Source organism: Limulus polyphemus, unplaced genomic scaffold (assembly GCF_000517525.1).
Source record: "Limulus polyphemus unplaced genomic scaffold, Limulus_polyphemus-2.1.2 Scaffold1975, whole genome shotgun sequence".
NCBI lineage: Eukaryota > Metazoa > Arthropoda > Merostomata > Xiphosura > Limulidae > Limulus > Limulus polyphemus.
The window spans coordinates 45,075-59,735 of record NW_013667585.1 but is presented as its reverse complement, the minus strand read 5'-3'; the positions used below and the strand labels follow the sequence as shown (position 1 = coordinate 59,735).

General features: G+C 31.6%; 1 protein-coding gene across 5 annotated transcripts in view; it reads right to left on the bottom strand.

The window, feature by feature from the left end:
• Positions 1-14,661, bottom strand: part of LOC106465537 (cilia- and flagella-associated protein 206-like) — a 96,074-nt gene that overhangs the window by 39,044 nt on the left and 42,369 nt on the right. For 4 of the 5 annotated variants that reach the window (XM_022393451.1, XM_022393452.1, XM_022393450.1 and 1 more), the window contains 4 exons: positions 11,928-12,064; positions 8,200-8,319; positions 7,374-7,478; positions 1,238-1,420 (listed from right to left, as the gene is read on the bottom strand). In XM_022393451.1, coding sequence (XP_022249159.1) covers positions 1,238-1,420; positions 7,374-7,478; positions 8,200-8,319; positions 11,928-12,064 — 545 coding nt within the window. The remainder of the gene's footprint in view (positions 1-1,237; positions 1,421-7,373; positions 7,479-8,199; positions 8,320-11,927; positions 12,065-14,661) is intronic. The other variant, XM_022393453.1, reaches the window with a different exon arrangement.

The window sequence follows — 14,661 nt, the reverse complement described above, 5'->3', positions numbered from 1 at the left end:
TTTCTCGTCTTGTTTCTCTTCTCGTTCTTCTTGTTTCTTTTGCTGTTCTTGTATTGCTGGCATCAAATCTGCTAAGCTGTAGTTTGCTTTTCCGCCTCTCATTTCCATCTTCTTTTTTTTTTCTATCCCACTCCTGACACCAATTTGTTACGTCTCCGTTCGTTAGTTAATTTTCCGTAAAAATTCTTTCCGAAGAAACTTTAGGGATACAAGTCCTTTCTTAAATAAAACTAGTTTATTCTTTCTAAATACAACTTTGCAATAGACTATTAGGTGTGGGTAGACCAAGAGTGGGAAAATTAAATTATCTTCTTTTATCAAAAATAGTCAACTACACTGTACCTTCTATAAAAGTAATGTACAAATCTAAATAATTAGCATGGACTTCATTATTATTATTATTTCTTCTTTCTATTGTAAGTTCTGTTGGATATATGGACAACTTATATCTGTACTTTTATGAAAACTCATTTATGAAGCAACTTTCAATCCTAACTTATACAAATAACACTTTCTGTTAAATAGATGATTTAGTATCTATAAATAATATGAATTTTACCCCAAACTTAATATATCTTTATATCTTTTAGTTCTATTTAATATATTTTTGTAAGGGTGGAGGTTGGGAGTTATTTAGTAGAAATATTTGGGTGGCTTAATTTAAATTCATTTCTACTCTAAGAAATTTAAGGATAACTGCCTTCCCTCAACTAACTATTGACAGTGAAAGGCAGCAAAAGCTGAAATGTTGTGGGTGTAAGCACTCAACTTTGTACCCTTATTTGATTAATTTTTTAAGATTTTCCATGACGTTTGACTAGATTGGCTTTTGGATTTTGTCTGATAGATGGCATATTCCCAATGCATTTGGGGATAATTACCTCAGACATTATCCATTATGACACACACACACAATAAAGAAATACCCAAGTTAAATGTAACAAGTCAGAATAATAAAAAGAAAGTGAACAAAAGTCTGATACATTTTATGATCAAGTTGTATAATATATTGGTAAATGCAATTAATGGAGATTAAGGGTGATAACTTGTTAACTACTAGATACATAAAAGTATCAGTACCAAAGTATGGTCATGGTTTAGTGTTAGTAAAACCCGAAATTACAAAATTATATTATTACAAGAAACACTAGTTAGCATTTATTTAAATTAAGAATAGTTTTCTTTCTATCTCATTTAGAATTCTTTGTTCACATAATAGAATATCTTCATTTCTTACACTGAACTGAAGCGGAAGCAGTTCAAAGTTTAGAACAGTCTCTGGATAAATGACGTCTACACTTGAGTGACAAAGACTAACTTTATGGATCCTTATTTCTTTCTTATCTATCTCCTCTGGTTCTACAGCAGAAAGTTCAACTTCTAAGCCTTCAAAAACTTCACACAGTAGTGACTTACTATGCTGTTTGGAATACAAAAGATATTTTTTTATTACATTTCATTTTAACAATACATTTTTGTAGAAGCAGAAGTAAAACAGGATATAAAGTTATATTTTCAAGCCAATCACTATGAAGAAACATCAAATACTATGACAGAATTATCGTACCTGACACAATGTACCTTTCAGTATATAATAATGTGATGCATTCATTCATTTTAAAGATATTTTACATATACATTTTTAAAACTGAGTAAAATACAATAATAATGATAAAATTGTCTATTATTAATACATTTTTTTGCTGACAAAGTATATATATGTATATATATAAATAAAAAAGCATTTCCTCAAACCTTCTTCAATGCAAATCTTTTTTTACTTAGCAAAGTCATACCACTGATCTTTTTTTATGAATGAGCAGGAGTGGCGAGGTAATAAAAATCTATTTAGTTTCTTGATTCAGTATACACATTCTCATAGTTAAAAAAAAAACTAAAGAAAAATTTTCTCTAAACTAAACAAGTTCTTTCAACAACTATAGAGCAGTATTACTCTTCTTTATTGTTGATTTAACATCATTTCAAAATATTCTTAAAAATTGATTATTCTATATGTAACAAAAAACAAGTACCTAACTAAAACAAACACTAAAAGGTGAATGCTTAATATATATAGAAGTAACAACTTTTGAAAATTACCATAATTTTCAGTCTTTACAGTAAAAAGTGTATAAAATTTTCAGACTTTTGAATAATTCAGTGTTTATTTTGATCAACATCAAAATAATTTGTTTTATATTTATTTTTTCAAATGTAAATTAAATATCAGTAGCAAAAATCTATTTAATATCTTGAAAAACAAACTACATCATTCAATATTACTCATAAAACATTCAAAGTATAATCTGTCATTAATCTGGTAACTTAATAATAAAATTTTGAACTAAGAAGAAGCAATAAGGTTAACACTGTGATAGGTAAATTTACCTAGTATACCTTTTGTGTCTTCTTTAGAACCTTAAACATTTAATAATTTCTTAGAGGAACTATGGTAGAATTGATTCTTATCTCCAGGTTTTCATAAGTGCTTCTCAATGTTTTTAGTGAAACAGGTTGCTTGTGTTTGGAATACATTAACATTATGATATTTACAATGACAATTTGTATTTTTGATTTTACTGGTATCATGTGAACATGCTTATGAAAAATACAACATATGTCAAATCTCAGAATCGAATGATGATTATCGAACAACTTAAAATGTGGCAATGATATAGACTACATTAACATATACAAGTCTTAAAACCAGAAATGCAGAACAAATATCGATAGACTGATTTATTCAAATAATTGGTTTCTGAATTTATGAATTAGAACTTAAAAGAAGAGAAATAAATTTTACTAAAACAAACACCAAACTATTTCTAGGTCACTCATGGTTAATAATGGAAGATTTAACTCTGCATTAAAATCACAAGTTTAAGCAAAATTTTCACAACCCATTAAAAGTGGGTGTTAACTAACCCTTCAAGAACTAATATTATCCTACTTTGTAATATTGACTAAAGTACTGGTGAAACACTTCATTCTTTTAGCGAATTATCATGAAATGTATACAAAGGTGTACTAGCATACACAGCTTCAGTATCAAATTGTGTTAACAAATAGGCAAAACATTAACATTTGTACTGCTTAAAACATTTCCCCTTCAGTGAATATCATATACTTGTCATGTGTACCATCCCAGGTGTCACTAATAAACAAAACTCTTCAAAGTTAGGATGGCTTGCTTGCCCAACCCAAAGTAAAATATTTGGCACAACTTGTTCAACAAGTGTTTGTTGTTAAAGTAAAGCACTTTGGTTTATAGACCTCTGTAGGAACACTGAATTAAGCAATAATTTTCTCACTACGTGCACCTGTGACTTGTTAGGCAAAGAATTAATTAGGCACATAAACCTCAGCAAACTTGGTGAATAGTTTTGGCACTGAACATGTGACATTTGCAATATCTGAATCTCTCCTGCACTGAACACATGTGGCATTTGTGATATCTGAATCTCTCCTGCATTGAACAACTGGCATTTGCAATATCTGAATCTCTCCTGCACTGAACACATGTGGCATTTGTGATATCTGAATCTCTCCTGCACTGAACAACTGACATTTGCAATATCTGAATCTCTCCTGCACTGAACACATGTGGCATTTGTGATATCTGAATCTCTCCTACACTGAACACATGTGACATTTGCAATATCTGAATCTCTCCTGCACTGAACACATGTGACATTTGCAATATCTAAATCTCTCCTGCACTGAACACATGTGGCATTTGTGATATCTGAATCTCTCCAGCACTGAACACATGTGGCATTTGCAATATCTGAATCTCTCCTGCACTGAACAACTGGCATTTGCAATATCTGAATCTCTCCTGCTGGCATTTGCAACATCTGAATCTCTCCTACTTGAACTCTTATAATTTTGATTTTTTTTAACTAGCTGAAGCTTGGGGTATTTTTCTGGTGTTTTCCTCTTCTTTTGCCTGTTAACTTTCTCAATACAAGCTCAGTCGAATTGACCACTTTGTAGTCGTTATAATTTTAATACTACTAACTTTTGATGTAGTATGTATATCTTCACAAAATTTGGCAGACTTTCAGTAAACATTACATGTTTTTTACATATAAAACATCAGATTTCTTAGTGAAATAGTATTAATAAAGATTTGTCCCTGAATATATCAAGTCTTATTTTTTGACTAGTCCAAGTGCAATGTGATTTTCATGTTAAAATTAAAAATACTTTTCTTCATCTCAAAAATTTCAAATTCCATATCTGTAATCTCTTAAATACATTTCAAAGTTTTTTTTTCAGTAAAACTTTATATTTTATCTGTTATTTTCTCTACCTTAACTCTATACAAGGTTGGTAAGTTTGACTAGCCTCGTAACCACCAGAACAAAGGAAATAAATCTAAATTACCCTTTTTTTTCTTTCTAGAATGTCTCCAAATTGTAACTACATTTGTTTATCCTAAGTGGCTTTAAACTTGTAACAGTATACATTTATTTATACTTAAATTTTATTGTCTTATTGCCATTTGAATTGTGCCTAACTACTACTTGCACCATTATAAGTTATAAGTCACTTGGGAAATGTCTGGCTCACATTATTATCTTGAATTACATTACTCATGAGCTACTCTGAGCTGCTTGTATGAGTGCCTAGTGAAAATTGTTATTGTATTATTATTATATATTTTACCTAATCTAACCTAAAGAGATTCCTATTTTTACATTTCAGTTACTTTTATAATAATAGATAAAGAATACACATGAAAAACAAGAAATAAACTACTTACCTGGGCCTTCTTTTTTTTGCTATCAATTGTCGATGGCACTTAAGCCTACTTTTTATACTAATGGAAGTAGTGCACTAAATAATTTCTATTTAATTAAATAATCCACCAAAGAACATAGAATAATAACATGCAAAAAGCAAAACAATGTCCCATAACAACCACAACTTTTCTGGTTTTCTAACTATGTGACAAGAGCTGTTACAAATTCATCCAAACTAGTCAATCTGTTTCCTATGGGAATGAAGCTTGAACTGAAAGAGAAATTTACAATTCCCTGTAGAGAAAAAAGAACATAATATAATATGTCATTAGATAGATGAAAACCTTGGCTTTCTCTTGGTTAGAAATAATATCGTATTAAACGTAAGAGAGAACAACTGACAAATCCTGAAAAAGAGGATGTGAAAGGTGTGGCAAGAGGAATCTGATTTTGTATTTGATGGATCTGTAACCAAACAAGTTTGATTGATGGCTATAAAAATTATGGTTTGTCTGAGCAATGAAGATTTTACATTAAATTTCGTACTTATTGGAGGGGTGGTAAATAAATTCAAGAAGAAGGGATGTCTAGAGAAAAAATGTCACAATTCTCACACTAGGGGAAATTCAGGATTTTTTATTGCCTTATAAAATTAAGAACTTAAAACTTAAAAAAACTATTATTATGGAATAGTAGCTACAATTTTATGCTATATTAATTGGTAAGGTAGTTTAATCAAATTTTGAATGTAATTCACTAAAAACCTTGTGACATGTGCAGTAAAGGATGCCCATGGAGAGAGGGTTAAGTGGGCTGTTCTCATCTAATATTATTATGAATTCTAAGTTTTATGTCTAGTATGATCTCATATCTAGTTTGGACACAATTTGATTCTCGCTGTTCCAAATGCATTATTTAATTATATATTTATGGGTTTCCATTTTTCAAGTACAAAACTGTAATATGTTCACTTTTTAAGCGAAGATAAGCAACAAAGTCCGACTTATAAAAGCATGCTTGAGTACTGTATACAATAAAAAAAAGACAGATAAGTAAAGAAGTGTGAACGTTAAATTAGATTATAGTGGGTAGACAAAGCTTGAAAAATTCTAATGGTCTGTTGAACCACTACTATTTCCTAGTTACATCCTGGCAAAATATTTTAGGTTTGGAATATTCAACACTAAATAACTGTAACATTATTAATTACCATGTCAATACTGTGAAATAAGGATCAATTAATCACCCCTATTTTCATAAGAGATGCACTCAAGACTCATCTTTGACAATTTTAATTATTAAAAGAGCAAACTGCCACTAAAATAGCTCTTGTGTGTGTAAATGGTGTCAGTGTTTTACGACATAATTCTGATCAACACTTATTATGTATTTGCAAATGGTGCCAGTGTTTTACAGAAATAATTCTGATCAATATCTATTATGTGTGTGTAAGTGGTGCCAGTGTTTTACAGAAATAATTCTGATCAATATCTATTATGTGTGTGTAAGTGGTGCCAGTGTTTTACAGACATAATTCTGATCAATATCTATTATGTGTGTGTAAGTGGTGCCAGTGTTTTACAGAAATAATTCTGATCAATATCTATTATGTGTGTGTAAGTTGTGTCAGTGTTTTACAGAAATAATTCTGATTAATATCTATTATGTGTGTGTAAGTGGTGCCAGTGTTTTACAGACATAATTCTGATCAACACCTATTAGTCATACAGGATTATTGTGCTAATGTTCTCAATGACCTGCTACACAAGTACTCTCTCCTAGTCACCACTTATTTAAAATAACATGACTGCATTTCACTTGCCACAAACATCGATATCTATTAGCACCACAGTAAGAATTTGTATTTTGTAGAATTGGTTCCACACAAAGCAAGTATTCCACTTAGTTCGCTGGAACAACTGGTTACAAAAATGTCAGTAATATGATGCAAAACCTCCGGAAATGTGAAATTACTTCTTACTGTCCAAGACACATGTACAGGTATAATGGCAAATTATTAATGGGTTGCAACTAAGGACTTTGCTCTAACAAAAACTTGTGTAAACAGAACAGCCTACTGCAATCCAAGTGTTTATACCTCCTTGGCAGATGAAATGTACCTACCTAGGTCACTGAATCGATCCAGATATCAACACTGACAGCAGATGGAATGTATCTACCTAGGTCACTGCATTCATCCAGATATCAACACTGACAGCAGATGAAATGTATCTACCTAGGTCACTGCATTCATCCAGATATCAACACTGACAGCAGATGAAATGTACCTACCTAGGTCACTGCATTCATCCAGGTATCAACACTAACAGCAGATGAAATGTATCTACCTAGGTCACTGCATTCATCCAGATATCAACAATTAACCTTAGTGTTTCTTCTTTATTTATTGCAATTATATTAGGGAATGTTAACTTATACTCTATCTGTATCTTATACTTCATCATAGACCACTTTTCATATGACAGTAATTCAAGAACAGTTACTTGTGTATATTTGCGATACAGGTCAGAGCCAGAGAAGCAATATATCAAGATTTCATATCAAAATCTAAACATTAAATACTTTGAATCTTCTCTCAAGTGTACATCAGGATTCTTTCTTTACCTGTGTGAAAGATTGAAGTTCATTCTCTATTGTAGAATACATACTCAGCAACGTCAATTCCTCTTGAATCAAACTCCAATTTTTAGCAAGGGAAATAAACAATGGCTGAAAAACATGCAAGTATATATATTTAAATAGTAAATCTGTGACATTAAACAACTACAAAAGATAGAAAAGTTAATAAAGCACAAAATTCAAAAATCCTAATGACCTTAGAACTTCTGAAAGGTAGACCTTCATCTAACAGGGGCAAGATAAAATACAAATCAAGCATTTTTAAAATGTAGACCAATTCTTGAAGCATGTATATCGTCCTTTAACAATTTCAATTCTATACATACATGAAATTATGAGGATCAGTTCAGAAGAAATGTAAGTAGCATAAAATTAACACTTTCTTCAAGCCAACAACCCTAATTTTAAATAGTTTATCACAATGTGCTATCTGAAAGCTAAACTGTTGAATGTAATCAACAGTTAGATTTTATAACTTTGACCAGTTGTTATTCTATATAAACAAACAGCAATTCAGTTTTACCAAAAAGCATATCTTATTAAGAATTTTATAGTAAATAAACAACCACATCTCTTGGATGTAAGTAGCACAGAAAATTGCTATGGATGATTAGTAAAATTATTATTACTGAGAATACAACCCGAGTTATATAATTATTTAGGACTACTGACCATTTATCTTTAAACATAGTTAAGACTGATCAGTTAAAAATATTTACAAGTTACTCTTCCACGAAGTGATGATTTACATTTCATATATATATTTTTTCATGCATAAAATAAAGGTTATTTATAATATACTGTTACTTACAAACATTCGAACAGTTGACACAGCTCTTCTAGTTTGAGTAACTTTCTGCAATTGAGTAATGATTGTCTTGAACTGAAACTGTAGATCTTGCCCTTTCTGTCTACAACGTGATGCATCTGACTGAAATGTATATATTAAGTAGGTTTCATCACACGGCACATTATTTGTAGAATAATACTGATTAAATGAAAAGTGCTCTCTGGACACAGTTTAGTATAACACTAACATACATTATGTCATAATAAGAAAGATAAAGTTGTTTGATTTTCACTATTATTTTATAAACACATATATCAAACAATGCTGTGTTTAAGTGTGCTTAACTTGCAACAATATAATGTTTGAAATTTCCTTCATACAATACTACAAAACCTAATTCTTTACTGTTTTAACTAGCATTAAGTTTCATATCAGTAACAAAAACTATGAAAAACAATTGTTCTTTTCTGTCAATCTGTATACATATCGCTGCATTAGATGGAAATATAACAGAAAAGAGAGACAAAAAACAATCACATGTAACAACTTCACTGGAGAATAGTTAGACTTACCCAAATACAATTTGGTCTATGTACACAAATGTGAAAGTTCACTCAAGATAAATACAGTCGCAATAACTAAAGGTTACCATAAAACAGTAGTTTTGGTAATTAATGTAAAATTTCTTAATCTTTGTGTAGTACCACCTATAAAAGGTTCTGATCTTTACAACTGGCACTAAACATTCTAAAGTTAAACATTACTTTGTTACAAGTTACAGTAAGGAAGAATATTTTTAAAACAGGTACGATGTTTCCATCACTAGTGTGATCACTTTCAAGAACTTGAAAATGTTTGCAATCCAAACAATGTACATGATTTTAAAATATTATTTCTTTATGTAAAAGCTGTAATTTGCAATGAAATAATACTTATAATTAGTAAGTAAACTCACAATGAAATTAATAATTCTACATTTAACTTGAAAATCGCATGTCTGAGTAGTTTTAAATTTCATACAAAGATGCAGCTTTAAATTATGCAGACATATTTATATCACTAGTGGGCACAAAATTGAACAAAGACAGAAAATCTTATGCTGTGGTAAATATTGATGTAATGCTGAAATTTAGTGTTTCACATTTATTCAAATTCCAGTTTCATTAAAATATCTAATAGTACAGCTAATTAACGATTTAAGTTAAAACATAAAAGTTATGAAAATGAAACATTAATTTATGTTAACTACGCAAGAGAATTCCACTGACAAAAATCTTAGCTATATTACCACAACTCTATAAAATCAGATTGAATATTCATATAAGCATAAAACTAAGAAAGAGTGCTTGACACTGATACTGACCAACAATGATCAAAGCCAACTAATATTCTTTAAACAGCCTAGCACTGGATAATCTTACAAAACAGACTTAGCAACATTTATGTAGTTTCATCCAAAAATACAAGCTTTCAAAACTTAAAATTATAATGTTAACCATTAGAAGTAATCACAGTTAAAGACTGCCTAAATAACATTTTCCACTTTTATAACAAAAGAATATCTATGCACCTTGGAAACTTACAAACCTTGCTAATGGAAATATTACATACCTTGTTTATGGAAGACTTACATACCTTTCTAATGTAAAACTTTTAATTATCAAAAATGGAAATAATTTAAATATCCTTATTTCACCAAAGCCTTCTGGTGATACCATATAAATCTTTGTACTTAATTGTTTATAAATTGTTCATGTATACAGCATTAATACTACCATTATACTCTTTCATTTAGACAGTGACTGAAAGAGTTAAGTTTTCACAAAGGTAACCGGACTGATGAGGGCTGAAAACTACAGTATTGTAATTTATTTGTATGAATAGATGACAGCACAATTATATATAACTTTTAATAGATTTAATAATTCACAAATAGAAGCTTGTTGTGGATATGCAATAAGTAAAGTTGAAAGGATACAATAATTATTCATATAATACCTGTACATACAAGAGCAACATCTACCTAGGAAGGTGGAATGCAACTTGGAGGTTCAACCTAATCCTAAACCACATGGCATCAGAAATGTATCATCCAGTCTGCAGTGGGAAGAGGGTCCCAGCCCACTCGCATGTGAGGACTTACACTGGCTGGTCCAGCTCTAATCCAATAAACGCACCACCCAGGAACCAACACATATATATATAAGTGGCAGTAGAATGAGGGGTCCCAGCCAGGGGGTGAACTGTATTTTGGTGGATCATCTACAGCCCATGACCAGTCAATGTTGGGATTCCATTTATGGTTTGCATTAGGAGCAAGGCTCTACACCACTGCCCTACTCTCAACTGAGTGAGATTGGGCACACTCAGGAGGAAGCCTCCATGGTCCACCATCCCAGTGGCAAGGAGCTGGTAAGTGGTAAGACTTCCATACTCTACTGGAAGAAGGGGGGAGGGTGTATATTGGAGAGTCCAGAAGAATGCAGCACTGGAGAAAGTGCAATTGGTGACTGTGAGACCCTATTTTTACAAGCAGGCTGCTACTCATTTATGCAACTGAAAGAGCAGCAGGGAAAAGCAGCAATCCCCATCTGTTTTACTCATGCTAGTCCTTGAGTATATGGGCTTGGAAAACCATGCACACCATTGACCCTAAACAAAGAGGAGAATTTGGCTCAACTGAGGAAGAGGTTCAAAAAAAACTCTTAGGTGGAAAGGGTATTGTGCAGGGAGAAGGAAGGATGAAGGACTTCTCCAACAAGATGAGCCACCACACATGAGTTGCATGTTTGGATGGAGCTGAGAACATCTAAGTGTCCTTGAAAAAATGGGTTCAGAGACCTACAGTAAATTCCCACAAAAGTGTGAAGAAGAGCTCTGTTGGAAAAATGAGGACGGTTGATACAATTGTTGAGACTAAAGAGATCTATAATTGGATGCCCATTCCAAGCCTTCTGTGGAAGTACCAAGAACCTGGAATAAAATCCTGGAGAAATATGATTGACAGGTTCAATAGCATCTTAGAGAAGAAAATTCTGAACCTCAGATAAACTCTGGCCAGAAAAAAAAAGGTTTCAGAGGAGGAAGGAAGGAAATAGAAATGGGGATAATGGAAGTCAATGAGTATTGGAAGGGGTAAACCTTCTGACCACACACCGCAAAACACCCTGAGATCTGAGGAGAAAGGGTGCTGCAGGAGCATACCCCATCAATGTGTTCTCACCTTGCCAAAATCCATGAAATAGTTGCCTGTACCATTGGTGAGAAAAACTCCAAACAAAAAGGAGGAGTGTTGTTGAGCAGTCATCACCTTTGAATGCAATAAATTGGGAAGACTTACAAAATTAACCTACATAAAAAGAAGGATGAGGACAGCCTGGAAGCATCCACAGGCAGAAATTCAGGGTTGCACAGCCATAGAAGGGGATGGGAAAAAGTGATCCAAAGCATCTTAATCTTGCCCAGATTCAGCGGACGAGAAAATGATGTACCTGGTCTTGGAATAAAACAACCAGCCACATGATGAACTCCAACTCTCATCAGAAAATCACGATCTCCTCGGCCAAAAACGTAGAGCCTGTAGCCTGAGACATAGCAAGTTAAAGTACTATAATATTTGTCACTACAGACGTAGTGGTAGTGATATGGAAATCCGAATTCATGTTGTCTGAAACACTTGTTAAAAGTGTAAGAAAATTCTCTTTTACAAACTGATTAACGAATAATAAATTAAAATTTTGTTTACTCACCAGAAGATTCAATAAAAATAATTCATACTGTCTCAAATTTGCTAAAACTCCCATTAGTTCAGTGTTCTGGGTGGTTAATGTCTCATCATAATGATTATAAGTTTTTGCTGGCATAATTCCACTGTTCTGTAAAACACCTATGTAAAAACAAAAGGACCATTCTTAGCATGATTTATCCATTACTCTTAAACAAAGAATGTTATAAGTCACACAGATATAAATTCCTGGGCTTTATTCATGACTGCTTGGTGGCAATCAAACTTTGTGACTGCTGGCTATCTAATTAATTTTAACTGGTTGTACAAGTCATATAATGGCAAGAACCATAAAGACTAAGATAAAGTGGATATTATTGTTAGAAAGCTAAATATTACACACAAATTTAGTAACACAAGGTTAGTTAAAAATAAGAGGGTTTAAACAGTTAAGTCATTTTTAGTTGGTGGGATGAATGAGTTAAAATTCATGATGAATTCACTATTCTGATATCAATATTAAAAACAAGCATGCAGACGAGTTTCTCTCAAGAGAATAAAAATGTTAAATTCTCACACGAATGTTTAGATATAAATACCCAGAAATAACAGATGCAAATACAGTCAAATGATAACGTACAGTAGTAGTTGACTGACTAGTAAAAAAAGAAAAAGGAGGTCCAGTATACATGTAAAAAACTCTGTAAATGATAGATTTGTACAGTTTAATAGCAATTTTTAGATTGTTACTGTTCACTTTAAGCTTCATTTAAGATTACTGAAAATTGATAAACCAAATGAGTAGTGATTATAATATATACCGTAAATACACACACACACACACACACAGATTTGTTAAAGACTGAGTTTTAATAGATATAAGGCTTTTACTGTTGAAAGACATATTTGAAGTTAATCAAACTTATTTTACTACACTTTATAATGGAAGGTAGTATAATTCTAATGTATGCTTAATATGATTTTTATGTCTTCCCAGAGAGACATACTGTTTTTCTATTGATTCTTATTTCTTTCTTCTTCTTCCAAACACTTTGCAATTGACTGCTATTCCTTCATTTCTTAGCAGATTGACTTGAAACTTAGTAGGGTTATACCTTTTCATTTTTCGATTTAGGCATTTTTTAGGATTTTATGGGTCAAAGGTCTAACCACCCAAATCTGTATATTTTGGGCTCCTGTATGGTCATATTTACAGCAATCAGCATGAAAATTCACACAAATATAAATTTTCATGTGTCCAACACATTGAAATACAAAAAAAAAGTTGGATTTGCCCATTTTGAGTCTTTTTAGGGGGGTCAGATCTCACAATAAAAAGTATAATTTAGGGGTTTGGGGGCAATTACTCGGCCATGTTTTGACAAATTTACATGGGATTTGGTACAAAGATACTTTTGTACAGGTTCCACAAATTGGCAAATAAAAATGGTGGACTTGCCCGTTTTTATTCACTATATGGTTGTCAAAATGTTAGGGTTTTTGATCAATTACTCAGCCATATTTTTATATATTTACTTGGGATTTGGTACAAAAGATCGCTTTTTCACAGGTCCCAAACATATATATACAAAAATGTGAGATATCCCCAATTCTGGCCATTTTAGAGTGGTCAAAAGGTTAAATAAACCAATAATTTTAGGGGTTTTGGTCAATTACTTAGCCTTGTTTTGACAATTTACATAAAATTTAGTACAAAAATATATTTCTACAAACAAAACACATTGACCAACAAAAATGTTGAACTTGTCCATTTTTCCATGATTTTTCTGGTGTCAAAATTAGCTATGTTGAGATTGCGTGATAGAGACATGTTGCATTCACCCATGAATATTAGGCTCTTTAATTTTTGTTGATGTTATATTTCATGACAAACAATTATTTCATCATGGCAGCAGATAACTGGATTCATGAATTAGCACTGATAAACATATATATATATCTTCCTATCTCACTGGTGGAAAATCATTATTTTTACCTACATAACACCAAGTAAACAATCAAAGCATATGTGCAACAATTACTGCCACCATGGTCTAGAAAAAAAAATACCTAAAATCTCTGAAAAGGCTATACTTGTAGACACGTATATGATAAACATACGAATAAGAATTATTTAAATTTCTGAAAATCACTTTCTGATGTCCCATTGTAAAAACTGATATAATTCTGATACCTCTTTAGTTCTGAATTTCTTAAAAATAGGGTCTGTGCAGTTGGGGAAAAATTACATTAACATTTATAATTTAGGAAAACCTTTGTAATAACCTTAAACTTCTGAGCAAGTGTTTGACAAGTTGTTATGGTTTCATTACAGTAATAACACAATAGATCATGTACTTTGTTAAGAAATATATGAAGTAATAGCTATTTGCATCAGCTATGTTATCATAATTTGAACTGTATTTATATATACAGTGACAGTTCATAGCACTTTAGTAATCCAAGTTCTGAAAAATGATTGTGATTTTCTATAATTAAGTTCATTCTTAGAAGTAACTTTTTAACATACCTGATTTTTCTAGTTGTGGTTGGCTCTAGCAACCAGATAAATGTGATTTAAACATTAAAGAAATAAACTATGAGACTGAGTTTCAACTAAAATATTCTCTCTCACACACACACACACACACACACACACAAACATATATATATATATATATACACACAACAACACATATATATACACACACAACAACATATATATATATATACACACACAACAAACATATATATATATA